Raw genomic sequence first — 24,633 nt, 5'->3', positions numbered from 1 at the left:
GGAAACTCACATTCAACAGCTGTACTTGGTTTGTCTTTTCACTGGACTCTACATACCAGTATCTATTCACTGCAAAATACCCTGAAACTTGTCATCCCACAAGAGATTACAGATAGATGCAATGACTTTATGTTTGTTTTTCTTTTAAAAGCCAGCTGGCCTTACTCTACTACGTAACAATTAACAAATGATCTAAAAGGTCTGGCTGCTGATTTTATCAGCTTCATGTACTGACCTCTTGATCTAAAACTGGATCCACATGTTGTTGGATATTAAGCTACTGTAATCATTTACCTCCTTGATTTTCCTGCTTGGACAGGAAAATAAGAGGAGATGAATGATTACAATACCATAATGTCCAATTGTGTGTGGATCCTAAGTCACATGCTACAATATAATATGATGAAACACTCCTGAATTGCACAGAATGAAACCTGTTCTTGCTCCCTCCAGATGGCTCAGCAGGCCATTTACAGTGCAATCCTATGCACAGTAACTCTAGTCTATGTCCATTGAAATGAATGGGCTGAGACTTGAGTAACTCTCCTTAGAATTGCACTGTTAGTGTTATTAATAAGGATTCAGTGAGAGCCAACAGGATGTAGTGATTAAGAATGTTGACTGAGACTGGGAAAATTTAGGTTCAAATCCCCATTCAGCTATGAATCTCACTGAAAGAACTTAAACTATAGCCACAAACTTTTAGCCTAATCTACCCCACAGAATTATGAGGATAAAATGGATGGAAACTATGGACACCACCCACCACTAGTCCTTGGAGAAAAGGCGAAATAAAAATATAATAGACAGCTCCATATATATATAGTGAGATTATTATCAGTGGAATTTAGCCATGTAAATACCCTGCTCAATTATTACTGAGGTGTAAAGAATTTCAATTGACCGTGCAAATAGTAAAGGAAGGAAATGAAACTCTAGGATTACATTAGCAAGTTATGTGTGAATACAATAATAATAATGTTTCCTACATGTTCTTAACAGTCAAGGATATCTTGTACCCTGCTCATTATTCAGTGGTATATCGGTAAATTTATTATTAATAATAATAATATTTCTAACCCACCCTCCCCGGTCGAAACCAGGCTCACGAGCTCTTCATGACATCAAATGACCACAAAACCCACTGAGGCAATTTATGCGTGGGAGGTTTTGCCTTGGATTTGCCACTCTCTAGATGCACATTTTTCCCATCCAAATTCTCAAAATTCTGCATGGGGGCTTATCTTTGAGTTTTGAGAATTCGGATGGGAAAAAATGTGCATCTAGAGAGCGGCAAAACCTCCCATGCATAAATGGCGTACGACTATACCATAAAAATTAGCGTTTTATTTCTAATCTTACGCAGAATTCGTTGGAATGAATGGTGAACCCAGGTTTAGAGTTTATCCCAGATGAAGCCCCAACAATATGTAAGACCAAAAACCATTCAAATGTGTTGGCTTCAGGGAAAAGGAAGGTTTTCCATTACATGAATAAGCACAGGGTAACATCAGGCTGACCTTGTTTTCCTCTGAATAGCTAGCTCAGGGATGGGGAACCTCAGGCCCGGGGGCCGTATGACATTTTTGTGGCACTCGGGAGCTCCGGGGCCCTGCCGCAGAGGGGCGAGGCAGGGCAGCCCTCCCTAAGGGTGTCACGGGGCCATGGCTTGCAGGGGCACTGCGGCGCCCTTTGGACCTCCTCTCACCGACTGACGGCTGTTGGTCGGCGAGAGGAGGAGAAGGAGGGATGCTTCCCCCAAGGCTGCCCCCTATAGCCATAGCGTGCAGGAATGCCAGGGCACACTGTGAGCCCCTCTTGCTGCCTGCCGGCTGTTGAGCAGCGAGAGGGAGAGGTGGAAAGAGGCCCGTGGCTCCCGGCGGCAGAGCATGCGCGCAGGAGCCGATCGGGCTTCGGGGGTCCATTTGTGGACTCTGGGGGAGGAGGGCATGGAGCCTGGGTCCAGGTCGTGTGGGACTGGTGGGTATGTGTGTGGGGGGAAGGCTTTCCTCTCTCACTCTCTTTCTGTCTCTTTCTTTGTCTGTCTCCCTCGGTCATTTTCTTTCTCCCCCTCTTTCCATTTCTTTCTCCCTCTCTCCCTTTTCCTCTTTCTCTGTTTTTCTTCCTTCCTCCCTTCCTCCCTTGCTGATTGACCGCGGGCTGTGCCCCCCTGGCGCATTTGCTCGGGCCCACCGCTGGCTGCCCTCCCACCTGGGAGTGGGGCGGACCAGGGGCGCCCTCCAGGCCTTCTTTGCGTGGCCTCCCCTGGGGTTGCCAACCTCCAGGTGGTGGCCAAAGACCTGGCAACCCTAGCCTCTCCCCCCCACCGGGAAATCTACACCTGGTATGGCCCCCGAATGATGTTATAAATGTACAAATGGCCCTTGGCAGGAAAAAGGTTCCCCACCCCTGAGCTAGCTAATAGATTATATCCATTTTTGCAACAAACCATAATTTGCCATTAGATCCAAGTCAGGAAACTATTTTTTTTCACTTTGGATGCCAAAGCAGGACCAAGACACTGCCTAGTGATAGCAGAAATAACTCATTAGCTGTGTGAGGAAAGGAGAGGCAAAGGGAAGCGTGCAAATTTGAGGATCCCACAAGTTAGTTCTCATAGCACCAAGCAATTATTTGTTGTTAGGCATAAGCCATGCCTAAGTCCACTGTTCTTCTAAAGATGCATTTATCCAGAGACAATGAGTGATTCCTCAGAAAGAACTACTACTGGGAGACTGGAGGAAGTTGGAGCTTAAGGCAAAAGTGAAGGCATGGAGTGTTGCAGTTAGATGGATGGGGGTATTGGAATCAGCACCTGTGATATAGGTTTTCTGTAAAAATTAGACTTGGAAAAGTTTCCAGTGTCCTAAACAGAGTGTGATATTATTTAGAATATTTGTTTAGCAAACTGGTCAGATCCCACCAGCTTGTCTACTGGTGAGAAAGGAAGCAGGGGTCCCGTCTGTCTACCCCAAAAAGGCTATGTTTGGGATCAAAGGACCTGCATGTACAAAACCCATTAAACAGGATCCTGCTCAACTGATTTAAAAAGTATCCCATGTTAAATTTATGACTCAATTGCAACAAATATTACAATATCTGATTAGGGAAAAAAATAAAAGTGTTGCTTAAAAGTTATATTTTAAAAATTCACAGCTGAGGCCTAAGTGAGGTGGACTCCAGAACTGTATTGGTAATGGCATCCAATCAATTTTATTGATTCAATGAAACAATGAATCTTTAGAAAGGGGAAATTTTCAGCAGAAAAGCACTGGAAAATTTTTGGCAATTTTTCTACCCACACATGAACACACAAGGAGCTGCCTAATACTTAATCAAACCCTTGGTCCATCAAAGTCAGTATTGTTGACTCCGATCAGCAGCGGCTCTCCAGGATCTCAGGTAGAGGTCTTTAATATCACCTACTTGCCTAGTCCCTTTAACTGCATGTCAAGCAGATGCGCTACCACTGAACCTATGCCCCTCATTTCTTGTCAGCATCATGGAATGTTCAGAGACAGCATACCTCCAAATACCGATGGCTTGAGTATAGCAACAGGGAGAAGTCTTTGGCCTCCATGCTCAACTTGTAGGTCTCTCTGGCACATATGGTTGGCCACACCAGCGGTCCAACAGTGTTCATATGCTCAGCAAACCTCAATGATGGTTCAGGTCACAGATATTAGCAGGGGTTACCACCATTCAGCAAACATGCACTTGCATGGTACTAGCAGCTATGCCTCCTTCCTTCATCAGGACTTTTCAGGGTCTACAAGCAAGCCTGGGAATTAGCCTCCTACCTCTTACGGCAGATGGCAGTGGTTCTGTAAACTGTGTCTGCCTCCCTCCCTCCTGCTCCCTCTCTCCCTAAAGGTCCCACAACTCTCCTCAGAATATCGCTACATTTCATTTTTATAGGACACATGATGTCCCCATCTAAGGAACAAAGTAAAGCACAACCATCAAGTAAATAAACATATTTTGTCCTTAATTGTGCATCTTTTAAAGGGCTCTGAAGTCTATTCACTTGTTTGTTCACTTGTATTCAGAGAAAGCAGCCTAGTGCTAAAATAATTTGGCCAACACTTCAGTAACAACTTTCACACTACATACACCAAATGTTTTGAAGAAACACTGTGCATGCTTTCAACTCAGTTTCTTTGTTACAGTTCATTTGTTAGCTCTCCTGACCAGTCCAATTCTGCACAAGAACCAGAGGTACATGGATTATACAGTATTGCATAATTACTGCCACAGTTGTAGTACTGCTGCAAATCCCTACTGTGGACATGTGCATACCTGAAAACAATCACACAGGGAAAATAACAGTATAAAGCAGATCTTTATCTGTGAATTAAGCAGCTGTTGATACACCCGGGTAGAAAACAAAATATTTTCTTTTTTAGAAATGGTCTGGCTCTTTTGGATGTTGTTTTGGGGAACAATTACAATTCCCTTCCTTCAATCAGTCTGCACAACTTTTAGCATCATGCACATTCTCCAAATGTTCAATTTATCACCAAGGAAAAGATGTTCCATTGTCAGATACACAGCACACGCTGAAATGTAGTTACGTTGTGAAGTACCACAAGAAAAAAGCAATTTCTTCCCCTGAGAGGACAACCATGCCACACAAATGGCCCAACAGTAACATGGATCTTCCCTTTCTTTTTTTTTTTTTATATAGATTTTATTGGATTTTATACTAAAAATTTTCCATTGCATTAAACAACATCTATGACAATATAAAATTTCAATTCTAACCTAAAGTTGTTATAGTTCCATAACATATAATAAAGAAAAAAAAGAAAAAAAAGAAATGGAAAATTTTGACTTCCCCTTCACCTCTATCTTCCTCTTAATAAAAAGTTCATCTCGTCGTAGTTAATCTAATCTTAATAAACTATCAATATCCTGTATAAAAAAAACCATAATCTGTTAGTAAATATAATTATGCTTATTCATTATAAAAAAAACCAAAAATAATCCTCTGGATCAGATTAGAAAATATTCTTCCATTCTTCCCAATTTTAACTCATATTCACAATAATGCATTCACGCCCCCCATTCCCCCAGAAACCGAACGTCATTTTCTTCATTTAGAATAGCTGAGTTTTGCCATTTCTGCCACTTCAAACATTTTAACAATCCAGTCTTTTTTCTCAAGAATTTCTAGCCCTTTATTCCCAAAATGATGTCTTAATCTTAATTCCACTACATCATTAATAGCCATGCCACCCGTCCACACTATCAAAGCCTTTGGATCCAGCAATCATATTTAAATCAATCCTTTAACCATGGTCTAATAGTTCCTTCTGTAACTGAAATAGGCCAGTCAGGTATGGGAACAGGATTTCTTTGTTCTCTCTCATTTCCTCAGACAGGATACGTATCCAAAAATAACTCTTTCTGGGCTTCATCTCCATCGTGGCTTCAATCTGTATTCCTTGACCTGCTCTCTTCTTCCTTATATCCACACGTCGTTCCATGACTTTTTTAAATGAAAAGTCTATTTCTTGTATGTCTGATCTCTTTATCGCCGGCTGGTTACTTTCTTGAACTTCTGTCTTCTTCTTTGTATCCTTGTATTCTTCCATGACTTTTTGGGCAGAAGAGTCCATTGCTTGTATGTCTGTATTTGTGGTCATCGTTTGAATTTTCAAGACTTTTATGTCTTCTATAACCAGATCCAACTTCTGATTGCCTACCTGTGATGATTGGTCAAGAGTCGTCATCATTGAAATCAGTTGAGCCATCTGTGTTGAAATCTGTTTTAATTGTTTAATTGTCGCCTCAGAATGTTTAGCAAGCATGTCCTGTATTTTTTTTTCCATGTTTGAATTCTGTAAAATTCCCTTTGATTTCATAGGAGCAGGGCTATGTATTAAGCCAAAAAAAGCTGGTAAAATACATGTCCACAGACAGGGCCTTTAAAGTTCTAATTAAAAGATAATAATTCAAACATCAGCCTTATAATTTTTTCGGGTTGAAAAGAGTCGAAATTGGCTCTAGAATTGCGTTTTAAAGTTTTGAAATACCAGTGAGTTTTTTTCGGTCGCTCTAGGTCAGGCTGATCAGGAAGTATACAGGAAGTTGCTAGTGCCGTGGACCTTCTACCGTCTCTTCTCGATGGTTGTTCCTTCAGGAATGATTTCCAAGTAACTCGAGTGCGACGCATAATCGGTCCTACAACTACTTCCTGTTATTTTAGTTCCGATGATAGATAGGTTGTTATAGAGGGTCTTCCGTTCCAGGCGCTCCCTTACTGCAAACGTGGCAGGATATTCTTCGCCGGAAAATCAGGAAGAAAAATCACCCTCCCCTTCCCTTGGACCCATTGGTGGTAGTTCTTGTCAATCAAAAGGTATCCTTCCGACTCTTTATTATGGTTTAGGCTGATCGGATTGATAAGGCTCCTGTCGCTAATCCCGATGGCTAACTCAGATCAAACTTTTTCAGTTCGGATTAAGGAGGAGTGGGGGTCCCAGAAATATTCTTATCAGCCCCCCGTCTGTTCAAGTTTCCAGTAAGTAGACGAAGAGTTCTTTTGTACTCACTTGGGTGTCAAGAGGTGAGGTTCTTTTCTTTATGTAGTCCTTATGTTGGTATTAAGGTGGTGGAGGGTGGAGCTTGATGCCTAAGTTGCGTTTTGGCGATGTCCTTCCCTAGTGCCCTCGCAGGACCGGCGTCCAGGACTCCGAGGGGCTTAAAAAGCCCCCTCAGAGTACCTAGGAGGTCAAACCGCGTTTGCGGGCTGCAGGGAGTTCCTGCTTTCCAACCCACTTGCAAGGGTCGGATTGGGGTATCTATGTACCCCAGAAATAACGCAAACTTGGATTTCTCCCAGGACAGCCTGGGGAAATGGAGTGCTCTCCCCAGCAGCACCACCGGAAGTCCCGGATCTTCCCTTTCTGATCATGCAGATGCTTACTGAAAAATAAGATTTCTTTTTAGACTCAAGTGTATTTTATTTCACATTTTCCCTGCCACTGACCCCTGTACATGTCCTCAATGTGCATATTTCAGGGACATTAATGTGCATTTAGTTAGCATGTACTTAAATAATGTACGTGGCTTATAATAAACAAGTATTAGTTTGAGCAAAACCATTTAGTAGAATAGTTCCTTTCAAATGTCTGAATGCCAGAACTTCCCTTTTCGCAGTGCATGGTAACACTCAACCCTCCCTGGCCTTATATTAAGCAGCACTCTTTGTTGTGAGGAATGAAATGAAACATGCATAAACCCTTTCCTTTGTAGAGCCACACGATTCTAGTGGATTTCAACATACTACCTGTGTACCAAGATGGTTGCTTTGAAGAACTTGGAAGAAAGAATTGAAGCATATACACATGCAGCATGAAACTGAAGAAAAGCTGGGCAATCGCTTCCCCAACAAGCAACGTTTGAGGACAGGAGCCCAAAAAGGGAAAGGAAAACCAAATCTTCAACTCTGTGCTTTTTTTTTTCAAAAAAAAAAAAAATAGCAGCATCCCAAAATGTTCTCGTGTAAACAGATATAAGAGCAACGAATAGCTTTCTATACAAATTGAATGACAGAACAAATATGCACAAAATACTCAGCAACAGGATTTTTTAAAGGTGTGAATCAGCTTCGGCACCTTTATTCAGAGAGAAATCTAAAGGCATTACTAATGATGGCAGCAGAGTTTCACCCAACTCAGAAGTCTCATCCCACTGCAAGTCAGACCTAAACCCCAAAGAATTCAGGATTGCGCATAGAAGTTTTCTCCCACTCAGCCAGCCTCCATTAGCCAGAATTTTTCCTGCCAATTTCCCATTCCTTTTTTAAAAACAAAAAGCCCTGAACTTTAAGAAGAGGTAGAGTTACTCATGGCAAGAGAGGCCAGGCCAACTGGAGAAAAGGGAGAGTTGCTAGGCTCCTCCACAACTGGAAGTGGTACTTGTGAGCATACTCGGAAGCATCCCTTCCACTCAGGGTGTTAGTATGGTCTTTGTAACTTCCAAGGCAAAGGAAATTCCAGGACATATCATATGGTTAAATCTTCTATTCTTCCCCACACACACACGCTGCAGCTTTCTTGCAAGTACTCAGAAAGACTAAACTCTCTCTCTCTCTCTCTCTCTCTCTTTTTTTTTTACAATTATCATAAGGAAAACTCTCAAACAATGAAAAGAAATTGGGGCAAAGATGGGGAAGTTCTCCCATCACTAGGCATTTCCCACATTTCCTTCAGAAGCCAAAGTGGGTTAAAGGCCCTGTATGAAAAGGGCCTCAGTAAACAAAGGAATACTTGGTGCAGTATGTGCACATCTGTGGATGCTTAGTCATACATCATGTGTTTAACACCATCAGTTTCTACAGCACTCTAGCTGGAGAGATGGGGAGCCCAATTATCATATTTTCCTGGTCCTCACCCCTAAGACTGAGGGAATAGAAATAAAATCTGATTTGGATGCCCAGTCACTCCATAGACATGGCAACTCCCACGGAAAGTCCCACAGGATTTACCATCTTGTCGGTGTTGTATGTGGCTGTGGTGAAAAGTGCTGTCAACTCGCAGCCGACTTATGGTGACCCCATAGGGTTTTCAGTGCTAGAGACATTCAGAAATGGTTTGCTATTGCCTGCCTCTGTGTAAGCAACCCTAGACTTCCCTTGGTGGTCTCCCCTCCAAGTACTAACCAGGCCCGACGCTGCTTAGCTTTTGAGACCTTATGAGATCAGTCTAGCCTGGGCCATCCAGGTGAGGGCTGGTGTTTTCAATCCAGTTTCAGGTACTATATGCATCCCATTCTTTTTCAAGACGTTTCTCAGCCCATTAGAGGCGATTTTGATGTGATTATTCTCAAAGTTCCCTTTCCCAGGCACAGGAAAAAATTACAGTGGGGGGGGGGATCCCATACTCACACAGTAGTCCAAGAGGGGGACGTGTATTTTGCTGAACCCCTTCACAGGGGTTGGTAAAGTACTACATAGAATCAGTATTACGATAAAGGTTTGACAGATATAGAATCCATCTAAATATGCATTTAAGAGTATGGCCATGGCATTAAATCCAAACATAAAGACAACTATAAAAGTGCCATCTTATTCCTTAGGAAAATATGAGAGAAATTGTGAACAAACTTTTTACCACATGTTGATTTAAATTTGACAGGACCTCAGACAGGAAGGTCAGTTCTCCAGCTTTGGAGGGAGATCTGTCCCTCACCAATGTGGCCCACCAGCAGCTGAGCAGCAGAGGAAAATTGGCTGTGCAACTGGAGGGGGATCGGCATTACCCAATGATATGCTGTCACTTCCAGCACAACCCCAGAAATGACATCATCGTGCCAGACAACACTCTAGCATTCACCCAAAAACTCTTAAAACCACACAGTTGTGGGGAAATGCTAGAGCGTCATCTACAAGATGCTGTCACTTCCCCGGCAGTGACATCACTGCGTTGCCAGTGACGCTGCAACATCACTGGCAAGCCTCCCCCCACCCATTGCTGGGTGAGTCTCCCACCGGTCGCCAGCCTTGGGCTGGCAATCCTAGCTTCAGAGAACCAGATCATATTGAACTGATATTCACATTCAGTTCATTGATTTGAATACTGTGCAACAGTACATGTTGAAAACTGACTATTAATATACTGAGAAAAGAGAGGTTATAGATCCCTTTGTTATCAGTTACCTCTATTCTTCTGCATTTTAAAAGCACTATTTTTCTTCCTTGAGCCAAAATACAATACACTTTTAGATTACTAAAGCACCACTTTTGTTTCTAGGGATGCGTCCTAGTTTATGACTGTGTTTATTACATAACAGAATGTCAGGGCAAGTAGTACACTACAAACCCACCGCAAGGTAAAATTTACATTGACTTCAAAAGCCTTGCCTACAGGAAAAGAAATCAGAGGAATTTCTGAAGAGTTCTACCGTTTTGTAAGATGTGTATGATACCAAAAACAGTGCTATTTTTGGCAAGGCATCATTTTGCTGGGTACAAAGAAACTTAAATGTAAGTTTTTGTATAGAAAAAAAAACTAGAAGTGTATCCTGGGAATGGTCTGAACTCTCTAAATCTGTGATCTTGGCCAAATATCTTGAGTCAGAATATTTACTCATAAGACAAGCTACAGTTTATCAAAGAAGGGAACAGATAAAACATTACAAATATTAAAATACACATTGTCCTCACACATGGGGCCCATGTTTAAGAGCAGAAGACCTAAAACTTTAAATCTGGTGAATTTTACATAAATTACATACACTATCTGCCAAACAGAATAACCCCCATTTAATTTACACCTCCCATATGAGAAATGTGATGATGTTTTCCCAACTAATTCTCTTAATAGGTTTTCACAAAATTTGCAATAAATTACTGAAAATTTCTTATCTCTTTCCTTTTAAACATACAGTCAGAAATAACATTACTCCCACTTTATGATGAAATAATGAATCAATCCTACAACTCCCTCGCACTAAACAAGGAGTTTTCCACAAATGGAACAATGCTCCTCTTTCTAAAATTAAGCTCCTCGGTAGAAATGAGTTGTGGAATTCAACCTAGTGGTGGAAAGAGCCATCAAGTCACTGCTGACACGTTTTTTCATAGTCCAACGTATTTCATCTAAAAAAATCCAGGTAACCAGATTCAAAGAAATGATTAAATGTTTCAAGAAATTGGGTGCTTTCCAAATATAAAGTAAGATTTACTTGAATATAACATAAACTAAGCTGAATGACAAATGAATAAAATCCTTCATTATTGATTTCTGAAGTGATGAAAAATGAAGTAGGAAAGCACTTGTCTCTCGGGCCCGTTACGTATTGCAGTGTCCCATATTCAATTTGTCCCAGGTAAGAAATGGTTTTTAAAAATCTTACCATCTACTGTAAATGCTCAGTACACTCTGACTGAATAACCCTACAGAGACTCTTGGTTCCCCCATTTTATCAAAAGCAACAACAATAAAAACTCATAAGCTCCAAGTTCCACTGCAAACGTTTTAAAGTTACACTTTACAGTTTCTGTCATTATCAATAAGCTTCAACTAATCAACACCAATAGTAGCTCTAATGTGGCATTAAACACTTTTGAAAAGGATAAAACAGTTTCAGAAGTGAAGTAGTTTGCAAAGCTTTTAGATTTACGTACATTCATTTGACCTTTGCTTCATTTAAATGGGTTCCATTGTACTTTTATTAAAAATATTATAAGGATAAAAGATCTGTAGCATTCTAAATATCATATCACAAACAAAACCTAGGACCCCTTTTTGGAGGTGGGCTTTCATTTCAGGAATAACAGATTTTTCTACTGTATAGTGATTTCTATTGATACTGAACACAGTTCAACAATCCTTTAAAAGCCCCACTGCTAAGAAAAAAATTACAATATCAGGCTTTCATGGAAAACGACTGTTTTCTGATTCTTGTGGTGCAGTGAAGAGGTCATCCACACAACTGGCAATGACTCCCTTAGATTTCTATAAAAATATTAGAAAAATGTCCATCAAAGGGAAGGAAGCTGCTCAGAAATGTGAGCTTCCCTTCGCCTGTTCTCAACTTCCTCTCCATTTCCTTTGTGGAAATGGTCACATGCTTCCTCACTCAGCCCTCCTGCATTTGTTTCCTGCCATCTCCACCTGCTTAGCTCAAGCTTGCCTTCCCATCTTCCCACTCAGGTGAAGTAGTACAGGAGGCAAAAGATTTCGGGTTGAGGGTTTCATTTGTTAAGGGAGTTGACACCAAATTTGAATTGTCATTATGCTAAGGACCCAGCCAACAGAGAATTTTTGCTGTTTTGTACCAATCGTTCTACTTTCCCCTACGGATTGGTACATGGTGTCAGTGATGCTGGTTCTGAAGTAATCATCGTAATCATGAGACACAATCCAGCTGTCCCAGAGTTTAGAGACTGTGCATGTGAGGGTGTAATGGAAACGAGAAACCTTTCCAGCAACAGTGGGAGAATATCACTTTGTAATGCCACATTAATTCTTAAAGTCAGATACATGAAAATGTGTTGATGGCAATAAACCAAAATAAATGAATTACTGACTTAAACTGTCTTGCACAGGTTAATAAGGTCATCAGCTCAGCTAAATGACAGCTCAGCTAAATTAAGCATTTTTAAATCACATTGGCTTCAACTAGAGTTAAGCACTCTCCATCTAAAATCAATGGTACTTAAAACTGCTTAACTTCAAATAGTTCATAGCCAAACCCTTAGACTAAATTAATTCATTAAAAAAAACAGTGACAAGAATATATACAACTATGGGGTGCAGCAATTAATTGTATAACAGGATGATTCTTGAACTTTTTAGAGGAACTGTTCCTGTGCATAGATGAATTTTATGCTGTAATTATGGTAGCTATCTGAAGCACACTTGGGTCAAGCAAGAATATTTATAGTGCAAATATGTTTTAATATTGCATATCCCACCACTAGCTCTATGCAGTAAAACATTCCCTAGTGACTATGAGACTAAATAAATGTTTTCATTCAAATGCAGGGTGCATACCTATTCATCCCCTCCCTCAAACTGTCACTTTATCCCCAAGCTGGGTGAAGGAGTATCTCTAAAAGCATAAAAATATGAATTCCTTACTGTCCAAACAACTTGTTTTTCAATTTTTTAAAAATCATCATTGGAAGTCTAGTGTGCATTGCGACAATTCTAACTAGCTTCAATAAATCAACCTTGTACACTTTATATATGCCACAAAGAAAAAGTTAAGAAGAGTGGTATGGCTCTTAAAACTAACAACCTTTTGATGGAATATGTTTTTGTGGACTAGAGCCCACTTCCTCAAATATATGAAATATTAGACATATATTTGAATGTATTTGAGGTTTGCCAACCTCTTGGAGGGACCTGGAGATTTCCTGGAGTTTCAACCGATCTCCAGACTAGAGACTAGTCCCCTGGAGAAAATGTCTGCTTTGGAGGGCGGACTCCACATCATTATTCCTCGTTGAGGTCCCTCCCCACCAGACTCTGCCCTTCCCTGGCTCCACCCTCAAACCTCCAGGAATTTCCCAATCTGAACTTGGTAACCTTAATTATAAATTTGTAACATATGAGGTCTGCCAATTAAGGATATACTTCATGTAGTTGGTGAAGCAGGTTTTAGTCCACAAAAACATGTCACACTACATTTGTTATTTCAACAGAATAACATAGCTATTCCCACAGAATGAAAAAAAAAATTTTTTAACACAATGGGTGTTAAAGAGCAACTTGTTCTTGTATCTTTATGTTTATCTGGAGAAGAAATAAGTGATGAGCAACCCTTGTTAATGCCATTTCCCTCCCCCACACGCCCCCCAAACAAAAGAATTTCTTCTCGGTTTACTTACAACAATATGTGCTGGAGATGGAGACCTAGCATCCTTGAGGGCTTGCCTACTCTGTAGGTTCCCTGCCTGAACATCAAGCAGTGGCCATTTCATCTGGAGGTACTAGATGGAGGAAACAAAAATGGGAAAAAAGAAAAATGAGTTCAGAAAACAAAGACAATAAAAAAAATCTAAAAGTAATAAACAAATATTAGGCAACATGGGAAAGAGGTGAAACTAAAATGTATGCAACAAAGTGAAAGGGGAGAGGGGAACCCAAGAAACAAAATCGAACAAGAAATACTTATTTTGTCCTGGTACTTTATAGAAACAGAGCACCAAACATTTCCATAATATTACATGGACAAAGACAATACTTCCTATATACTGATTAGGCCTGGAAAAGGACAGAAGAAAAGCAAAAAAAATTTTTTTAAGTGCAGATGATTCACCTCACTGTAAGAACATAAGTACTCTTGTTTCTCACTTCACTTATACCAAACACTCTTATGAAAGAAAACTGCTAATCCTAGATAAAACCTGATAATTATTTCCCCTACAAATGATAATTACTTAAAAGAAAACACTGACAACGTATTTATTTAACTGACATAACATCCAATATGGGACATTAGATTTGCCATCACCCCTTACTTTTGAGGCTATACAGTGATATGGCTGAAATGTATTTTAAAATCCAATTTATAATCCCCACTCATTGCTATTCCACATATTATACTGCCAGCAGAGTTGCCAAGAGTATATGCAACCAATTAAGGCCCCCCACTCAGTAAATGCTGCTTCACACACTATGTGTTTGGGTGCACATCTAAGACGTTTTGAACTTCAAAATATAAATGCATTATAATATAAACATTAGCTTTCTATGGCACATAAAGGTGCCCTACACCTATACCAAGGTAGACCCATTTGTCCATCTAGCTAGCTCCCTATTCACTGCCTGGCAGCAGCTCCCTGGGAGCTCTAGATCACTCTTTCCTAATATTTGTCTCCAAAATCTTTTAGCTCAGGATTTCTGGGCCTTTTTTGCATGTACAGAATGTGCTCAAGAGCCAATAGCTGTAACTTCTTATCAAGCAGCTCCTTGATGGCAAACCCGCCTTTCCTGCCATTAAATGCGTAAAATGGCCTCATACCTGTCAAATACATGTACCTGGAAAGACTTTGTGGTCACATTCATGCTTTTTATAGGTGTGTGTGTATATATATATATGTGTGTGTGTGTGTATAAATGTAAAGAATCACACAGTGGCCCTACGCTAATAAATTATGACAGAAGGCACATATGCACCATTGCAACATCTATATCAAGAGCCACTTCATCAGCATCACTACCAACCTCGGCATCAGTTAACTGTTTGCCCTGCTCTGATGAGAAAAGCACAGCCATTGTCATGCAGAAAAATGTGTCTCTCTGCACTTACAAATAAGACTAATTCAAATCAGTGAACTCAGTTTAGGTTCACAACCTCTTTTTTTCCAAACTTGCCTTGCAGATCAAACATGATTGTTTTACTGCTTAAAAAGATCCACTGTTTCTATATGTACAGAGATCTAATTTTCAGCCTTGTAAAACCAAGTTGAGTTCTGTTAGTATAGCAAAGTCATTTCCTCCTTGTCCATCAGCCCAAGCAATAAAATAGTTGGTTGAGAACATGTGGCCATGTGACTCCCAAGCAACCTCTCAGCCTTAAATGACTTTGTATGAGTCCCAAAACTGGCCATGAAATTGAGACTTGGTAAACAATCCTGTTCATGATGCACAAGCAGGAATAGGGTACTGCTCACTCTATCTAACAATAGCAGCCAAACCTTATTCTTGTTACTGAGGTCAGTGGATGGGATTCAGAATTTACACAGGAAGCAGGTCCCGCTGAGAAAGTATGTGCTGAATTTACCTAGTCACTTTTCAGAACAAATCCCAATGGATTTTTGCCAGTGACCTTTACTGGGTGAACATTAAAACAAAACCCACATTACTCAATCCTAGCAGTACAGGAGGAAGCTAGGTTATAATATTCTCTTAAACATGCTAAATTTGTATGAATAGTGTTGTTCCTATATGGTAATAGCCAAGCATTTAAATTTACAGTTTGATGTTGTATATCTCCAGAAAGAGGTGTATCATATCAAGCTTCTCACCATGTATTTCAGCTCTGATTGGGAGAAGGGTTACTGCTGAAATTCTGCTCCTTAGCATCAGCGGCAATGCTAGTTTAAGGAGAATGCAGAATACGTTGTTACTAGATATACTATGCAACAACAGGTCACTGAGATTCACTAAATAGCATTTAAACATAAAAATATTTAACACCACCACCACCATACAATAAAATATAGATGTATTCGATACAAAAGCATACATGTGCAAAAAAACCTGTGATCCTTGAAATGATCTAATTAGATGTAATTTCATAGCAAAAGTTATCTCAGTCACCCTTGCATTCTGTCCTGCCCATTCACAGTGTGATATCAAAATACACACTGATATGCATAACTGGACAGAAGTAATGGTGAGAGCAAAATTAAAAATTTAATCACTGCACAGACCCATTCTATTCCAATATGATAACAGAATCAACCCCTCCCCAAGTAAAGTATAATGTCAAAATATTTATTTCTCTCCCCGCTGGTTCTCAATTTCCTTACAGCAAACAAATCCAAGTACAGTTGAGAATGATAGATAACCCTATCAAAAATTAATGACATCTATTTTATATCTATTACAAACTACTGATACACATACATATTAGGGATGGGGAAGAGGGATAAAGCAGGCATCAAGACCAATCCTAAGCACATCTACTCAGCATCATACTCAGGTCTAGTCAGTGGGGCTTATTCCCAAGAAAGTACTCGTAGGATTGCTGTTATCATGAATTTTCCACATAAAGATAAAATATGAGATGCTTACAAATGTATTGTTTCCTAGTAAAGGAAAACTGAGCCCAAAACTTTCCAAAATAACTTTTCAGTGAAAAAAACAGTTTGGGGGGGAGCCCCCCCCTTTTTAAAGATCCCTACAATCATCACAACCAGTCAAATCTGGCTGCATGATGGCATCACTGAGGGTAGATGAAGCTAGGTCAGACCGAGGCCATTGTTTTCACTCTGAAATTATCCCTCAGTGGCGTCATCAAGAACCAAATCTGACAAACTGTGTCCTTAACACATTGTCTAGATGGGATATTTTGAACAAGGTGCTTAAAGCTACAGTCAACTGGATCTGCAAAGATGCTCACAATGTAATACTACCAACAGTGCATGAAAGACTGTTGTGAGGAAGCTAAGCCATCTGAATGTGCGTGTGTAGGAGGGGGGATACGCATCTCGTCTCCTGAAAAGAAAAAAAAACTGGAAAAAGGGATTCCCTAAAGATCATTGAAGGGGGAGGTATATTTCATGAGAGAGGGATGTGTTCCAGGAATGCCCCCATCCCCAGTTTCAATTCAGACCCAGTACAAAGATCGAGCTGTATTGATAATGAAGAAAACATTTGCTTTGTTCAACAGCTTCGAGCTTGCCTCCCAGCCTCTCAGCCCAAGAATTGTTATGGCCATAACACAGTATTAATGTGGTGGCTTATAATTCTTATTTTACATAAAAGCTTCATTGTGTGCCAAATCCAATCTCCACAGGCTACCTGAGCCCCAGATTTTTACGAGTCTACATTTCAGCGCTGCAAGTCTACAATACACATAATTTTCAATTATGTTAGGGCAGGCCAGGATCACTGCCTATATAACATTACTGGTTGGAGGAAATGAGACTCAGTCCTACTGCCGAGCAAGCTAACTGAATCCAGATGGTGGTAGAGTGGGAAAGAGAAGCAGTCCTATGGAATTACGTAGCAGCAATCCACCCCTCAACAACTCTTGCACAATGGAATGAACTGCCAAGTAATTGCCCCGCCATCCATGCACAATACTTTAGGTATTAGCTGGAAACAAAAGAAGGGAGGATTCTTTTTGGCAAAAGAAAGGTTACATCACAGCTCTTACACCCCACTTATTAGGAAGGGAATGTGTGATTGCCTTCTCAGGTTTACTACTGCAGCAATATGCAGTTATTCGTAAGGTTTTTTTAATTGTCCTATTACTGGAGAGTGGTAAATCCTTTCCTTCCTACTACATGAAATAGCCGGAAATTCTATGCTTTCAATCTCAAATACAAATGTAAGCTGGGAGTTCCTCCAACTTGCAAAATGTCTTAAAAAGGGGGGCCACATCGCAAAATGTCTAAAAAAAGGGGGGGTCACGTCTCATTTTTCTCCCCAGATTCCAGTTCTGGTCTTGCATTTTTTAGTAAGAGGGAATTCCAGTAACCAGTGCTAACAATTAAGATCCTTCCACAATTCCCACTCTCCTCCCCTACTACCTCTGAGATTCCCAACATCCAAGCTCTGAACATGAAATTTAACTCAGATAACTTGCCATGACCCTAAGAACAGAAAAAAACGGGAAAAGGTTCTAATTTAATAGTGAAAACAATAACAACGCAATCTTGGCAGGCATTCATTATTGCTTTGACATGGTATGATCTGGTCCTAGATCATTACTGATTTCTTAGAAATAAAACTAAAAGTCTCATAGAATACAGCAAACTTTAAGCTCCAGGCCTCTGAGCAAAAGATTAGAATACATTATTTTGGTGAGCATTCTTGAGAGAAAGCGAACGTTCTCTCACAAGGCTCTTAAAGGGGGAAAGTGAGCATTCCAAATGGAAAATTAGGATCTTTAAAAAGTGGAAATAGAGGGGGAAATGCAGCTGGAGTCTCACAGGAAAAGAGATATTATCAACCATCATACTACTAAGCTGGTGCTTGAAATGAGGCACAGCCCAGGGCAGCAAACTGAAGCACTTCCACATAAATCAGCAGCACTGCAAGAACAGCAAAATATGGTTTTGAACACAAGGGGATACAGGAAGATTACTCAGAAGAAACAGCAAAGCCTAAATCCTGGCCAGTTTTTATAGCCCATGGATGCCAACAAAAATGAAGCTGTACCAAAGGCTGATATTAGTAAAACCAACCTCTTGCACATTTAGAACACCATTTGCCTTTCATCCTGAGTATTATAAATTAAAGAGATATTAAATTCAATAAGGATCAGTTCAGCTCTTGGAGGATTCAAGTATATAGAATGTAACTAACCCACAGCTTAGGCCAATCCTCACTACTATACCACCCCTGATAAAACAACAGCAACTGTTGCAAAAAAATTAGTCACTGAGCGCACATTAAGGAATTGGAGTGCTTCCATCATAATGTGCAATTATCATCTTATCATCAACTGAGGTGCACAAAAAATTAAATTGGGTTGTGTTAGGAACACGGCATAATCCTCTCACCTTAAGCCAATGTCTCCAAACTTTTAATTACAAGGATCCACTACAACAGCAGTTCTCCAGAACTCTTTACTCGGCTAGCTGTTCAAAATGCAAGCTTCCCTATGTTAAAAGCCACCCAGGTGCTGTAATGAGAGTATGGAGACCACAGGTAATGGTGGGGAGGTTGTTGTAGAGGACATACCCTTTACTTCCATTGCTGGCACGTGGCCCACAGCCCAAGGACAGTTAACCCATCCTCTGACAAGTCGTGGCTGTTGCAAGGTGGGAACCATCTGTCAACCACAACCTCTGGGCAGAGTCCTTAACCACTTTCCAAATTGTGGAACAATGCTCAGAAGAGCCACAGGTGGCATGTCAAAGAGTGACATATGGCTATCAAGTATCACTGACCGACCCCATCTAGGGTTGCCAACCTCCAGGTACTAGCTGGAGATCTCCCGCTATTACAACTGATCTCCAGCTAATAGAGATCAGTTCACCTGGAGAAAATGGCCACTTTGGCAATTGGACACTATGGCATTGAAGTCCCTCCCCTCCCCAAACCCCAGCCTCCTCAGGCTCCACCCCAAAAACATCCCGCCGGTGGCAAAGAGGGACTTGGCAACCCTAACCCCATCACTTGACCCAGAAATCATTCCTTTATCATTTCTTTAGTATATATTCTCTTCAATATGCACCAAGAACAGCCAAGTTTACTCAGTCTGTAAAGCTAACATAACTTTCAGTGGATATCCAAATCCTTCTGTAATAACCAATAACCTGCATATATTATTCTAGTATAACTTGCATTCCTGTGCACAGTTACTCCAGACTAAGCCTATTCACCTTGGAATAACTTTGCATAGGATTGCAATGAAGAGTCACTTATTCTAATCTCTCAACAGACTTTATCGTTAATTAACATTTGTAGAATAATGCAATGTACGGATTCTACATTCTTTCTAAATGTATACGGTAGATCCTTTTCTTAAAGTTCTTTTTTTAAGAACAGAAAACATTTCATTACTAATGACTAAAGCTTGCATAAATCCAGTAATGGTTCATGGATAAAACAGGTACTTGAGGAGGCAGGATGATGAGAACATACACACACAAACACACACACACACACACACACACACACACACACAAACTAGCACACTTCAGGGAGTTGGCTGGAACATATAATGACCAACAGAAAAGGCCCTGCTACAGTCAGCGAGGGTTACCGCACTTGTATTCCCAGTGATGTATTAATAGTTTGAAAATACTGAAAACAGTAAAAAATACTGTTTGCACTTTCTATGTATTCCCACCGATGTATTAAGAGTCTGAAAACGTTATAAAAAATACTGTTCGCACTTTGCTTGGCCCCTTTAGCTGTGAAGACGTCTTCCAACCATTTATAAGCCGTGGTATCCAAAAACCTTTTAAAGTGATGTTTTTAAAAACATTTTCAAACTCTTAATACATCGCTGGGAATACAAAGTGCGGTAACCCCCAGCATCTAATAAGTGGTTTAGGATACCTATAACATTGAGCAATATATTTTAGTGGTAAACCTTATGCTGCAGAAATCCCTATCCAAAAAGATCTACCAAAATCCATCCTTACCCCCCCCTTTTTTTTTTACCAAAACGTTGCAAAATCTCCCTCTTCAAGCAGGCTCACAAACCCATTTGTTAGATCCAACCAGATTTTCAGCTGGTGAAAAAGGAAGGAAGGATCCCCTCTCACCACCAAAAATGGCTGTGCTGAAGCTATTGAGACCTTCATGCAGAAAGGTTATGTGTGGCACGGACCATAGTAAGAAGCTGCAATGGATAACATTACGTTAAAAAGCTGACTGGGTCTATCCCAATGGTTTCCCCGAATCAAATTTGCTACTGCTAATACTGAACTAAATACATTGTGTCAGAGGTCCCCAACCTTTCTGAGCCTGCAGGCATCTTTGGAATTCTGACACAGGGCACAAACTAAAATGGCTGCCACAGGAAGAAGCGCTAACCACAAAATGACTGCTGCAGGAGATGCTACCAACCACAAAATGTCAGGGAGCAAGGTTATGCATAATTCTTAACAGTAACTCTTCAACAGGCAGAAGTCGAAATGAAGTTTAAAAGAAAATTCCAAGACCACGGTTACACAGCCCGGATAACCTACAAGAACCAATGAACTCTGACCGTGAAAGCCTTCGACAATATTTTAAAAGAACATGTTGTTTAAAATATTTTCTAGCTTATACACATATTACTTTCAGGCACACAATGAAGATCCTTGTGCTGTATGGCCAAAGCATTCTTTTTGCATCTATACAGTCAGTCAGATCTTCAGCGGCCAATCAGAATCCCTGCTGTGCAAAAACCCGACCTGGCCCAGCCCATTTTCTAAAAACACTTTGTGAGCAAGAGGAAAGATATCAGCAGATGCCATGGAGGCCCACAGACCCCTGCCTTATGTGTAGGGTTGCCAGGTCCCCCCTTGTCATCGGCAGGATATTTTTTGGGGGGGTGCGATTTGCGAGCTCACAATGGGCACACACAATAATGCCCCTTCTGGGGTAAACCCAGAAGTGACAGTGACACTCTAGCAGCACATCCCTAAAAAACTCTATGGAAACCATCGTTTTTGGAAGAATGTGCTCGAGCATCCCCAGCAAACTCAGAAGTGACAGGGACACTCTAGCATATTCCTCCAAAAACGCTATGATTTCCATAGTTTTTTTCCCCCCAAGGCATGCTAGAGCGTCCCCGTTGCTTCCGGGTATACCTTGAAAGGGACATTATTGTGCCACCCTTTAGTGGGCCTGTTTCCCCTACTGGCCAGCTGAGGGGTGGCAGACAGGCTCGCTAATTGGTGGGCAATTGCCTGCCATTAACAGGCACCTGGCAACCTTACTTAAGTGATACAAATAGTTTCTAATTTATCACATTCTTTAAAATTTTAGATACAACTGGTGACTTTTGTTGTCTTGCTACAGCAGGTCATTTAACTGAAGGTAATTCTATTTTCTCATAAAGTTGGATGACAATTTCAGCCATTTACCAATTTCTGCATAAGAAGCAATTCTAAATGAATTGCTAAAAAATGCTCCTGAGTAAACCCAGAAAATTTCACTCTGAATTTCCTGTTACATCCTGTGTGGCTTTTCTTTGTGACTGGGTCTTTACTGGGACAAGGGGTTACTTCAAAACTCTTGGCTCCAACAATCTCTCTCTCAAACACTCACACAATAGAAACTTGCAAAACTTTCTTCCCCAGGGCCAGAAGCTCGTTTTAAAAAAAAAATACAAAAACAAGCAGAACACTTTAATAGAGAAAATGTCATCTCAGTAAAACAGCTTGGAAATTGCTGAGCTAATATTAAATCCAGAAACATTCTGGTCTCACAGGAGAAGGTGGGAAGGTTTTTAAAGTCCCAGCAGAAAACTTAAAACTTTTCTCTGCAGTTTTATTCTCGTGCACATTCTTTGCTGTAATCACTTTTATCAAGCGTGAGTGTGTGTGTGTGTGTGTGTGTGTGTGTGTGTGTGTGTGTGTGTGAGAGAGAGAGAGAGAGAGAGAGAGAGAGAGAGAGAGAGAGAGAGAGAGAGAGAGAGAGAGAGAGAGAACATACACACAGATGCCCAAGGATGATGCAAACAGGTCAATAGTTCCTTTTGGTTAATTTTGCTGGTTGTGAAACAGAACTTGCAAGGAGGGGGATTTATGTCAGGCTGACCTTCGAGGAGACCAGCAACTCCCCTGAATAAAAAACCTCTCACTGCCTCAGCCAGAAACCTCCTGCCACTCAAGTATCATCTTGCTGTAACAAATTACTCCTAACCCAGGATTACAGCTCTTTCCAAATCCCTCCTAGAGAGCAGAGAAATAAACATTCCCTCCCAGGATTCAGGACCAGTTGTTTCCCCTATCAATAATCCTTCTCTCTATTTGCTTCTTCTACAGCATTAGCTTGGGAGGCCAGCGAGACCACTTGCACCCATTTTCCTTTCAACCCATAAGCTTGAATATCTCAATTGTCCATTAGAAAAGTAAAAGATGAAGACTGAAATCCTCACACAATGGTTAACTATCTCAACCCATTTGTGATTTGACAGGATACTACAAATGTCTAATCCAAGTCACTCAGCAGAGACCTACACCCTCGCCACCAGCCACCACCAGCCCAAATTCTTTCATAATATTTTCAGACAAAAACACCACTCAAGGGAAGGAGGATAAACCACAAAGGGGGGGGGGGAGATAAAAACAGTATAAACAGCAATGTCAGAAAACAAACACCTTCAGTTTTATATTCTATGCTTTTTTAACAAAATAATTGAAGGGTTTAGGGACACATTCAGGAACACGGCCGTTTTAAAATTATGGGGACTGAACATGCCCCTCAATGCGAAGGTTTGTGATTTTTTCTTTCTACACCTAAAACATTTGTACTAAAAAAGGAGAAGGGATTTGATATCTGCATAAGGTTTGTTTTTGATAGATACTGTTTGCATTAATCTCTGCAGAGGATAATGAATACCATTTAGATTTAAAAAAAAACATTTAGGGGTTGGTATAACACAGCAGACAAAAGCACAAAGATCGATCATTAGCACTCATACATGCAGTTGTTTGACCTGAAAGGAAATCTGAAATCAGTATTTCCAAGACCAAATTTACAGAATTTTTAACACAAATTTATAAAAGAATAATATCTTTAGAAGCATCTACTGGCATTTGGAACCAAAATCTAGCAAAAGTTCATACTTCTGGGGAGAAAAGTGACACAGGATGTGAATGATTGCATAAACTAAGTCAACAATACTGGTAGCTGCTTTAATAACATGCAAACTTGAGGGAGTAAAATGTGTGACGGGAACAAATGTGTCCTATGATTCTACTGAAGTAGTATGTAATATAAAAGACAAATATGCAGTACATTTTGTGTGTGTGTGTGTAGATAGATAGATAGATAGATAGATAGATAGATAGATAGATAGATAGATAGATAGATAAAAAACACTAAGGTTTCTTTACAGGCAGCCCTCATTTCCATAGCCTAGGTCCTACCGATACCTCTAGAAAGAAACGTGTCATAGCCAAAACTCAGAGAGTGGACAGTGAAGATTAAAATTTGGCCTCCTTAATATTTTACTTCCTGTGGGCATTTTGTTCCCTGTGCCAAATACTTGTTTAGGGACTGAAGCAGAGGTATCCTTGCAGCACGTCTGTCAGGAAAAGAAGAGGAAGAAACATGAACAGCTCTCCTTCAATAACCAGACTAAAGAATGCCTGGCACACTGAGAACCTTTGACCACAGTCTTCCCAGTAGATAAAATCACCACAGGCATCTCAACCACTTAGGCCACTCCTACCAATTTCACTGTCCCACAAGTTTCATCTATATGTCAGACACTTGAAGACCTTGGTTTACAACAAAGAGGTACTCTAAGGAGCCACTGCACTTTTAAAAGCCCTTAACCTTAATGATACACTTGCTAGTAAGCACAGTCCAGGTTTTACATAGCTGACCCACAAGCTTAGATACATATTTTTATTTAAGGGATTATAGCTTTGATGAGCAGGAAATATGGCAGGACACTTTATATTTTGTTATCTTACAAATGTATGACTGCAAGCACACAAACAATACAGAAATGGGCCTGTAACAGAGGTTTATTTAAAAAGAAAAGTGTACTTATAAGTTATCACATGAAGATGAAGATGAGATTGGATACAGAGGCATTGTGGTCAACCAGCAATAAAGTGGTAAATAGTATACGTGTCAAATAAAATAAGTTGTTTGTCAAGATGATGATGCAGATCCAAATACACTACTAATGAGTGTGAGAAAGTGAGGAAAACAAAAACAATAATAGAAATACTTCTGAGCTAATTTGTGATTCTCTACAAGTATCTTTACATGGTCATGCATGCTTGAGTTGGTGTCAAAAGCACCTCATTTGGGCTTA

At 40.4% G+C, this 24,633-nt stretch overlaps 1 protein-coding gene across 43 annotated transcripts in view; it reads right to left on the bottom strand.

Annotated features, from left to right (window-relative positions):
• Nucleotides 1-24,633, bottom strand: part of TCF7L2 (transcription factor 7 like 2) — a 244,004-nt gene that overhangs the window by 132,524 nt on the left and 86,847 nt on the right. For all 43 annotated transcript variants that reach the window (XR_008933334.1, XR_008933333.1, XR_008933336.1 and 40 more), the window contains exon 4: nucleotides 13,346-13,447. Coding sequence is in view for 38 of the 43 variants with exons in the window: in XM_056850592.1 (XP_056706570.1) it covers nucleotides 13,346-13,447 (102 nt within the window). In the remaining 5 variants the exon portion in view is untranslated. The remainder of the gene's footprint in view (nucleotides 1-13,345; nucleotides 13,448-24,633) is intronic.

This window comes from Euleptes europaea, chromosome 5 (assembly GCF_029931775.1).
Source record: "Euleptes europaea isolate rEulEur1 chromosome 5, rEulEur1.hap1, whole genome shotgun sequence".
Classification (NCBI taxonomy): Eukaryota; Metazoa; Chordata; class Lepidosauria; order Squamata; family Sphaerodactylidae; genus Euleptes; species Euleptes europaea.
The sequence above is the reverse complement of the archived record's forward strand: the minus strand, read 5'-3'. Positions and strand labels throughout refer to the sequence as shown.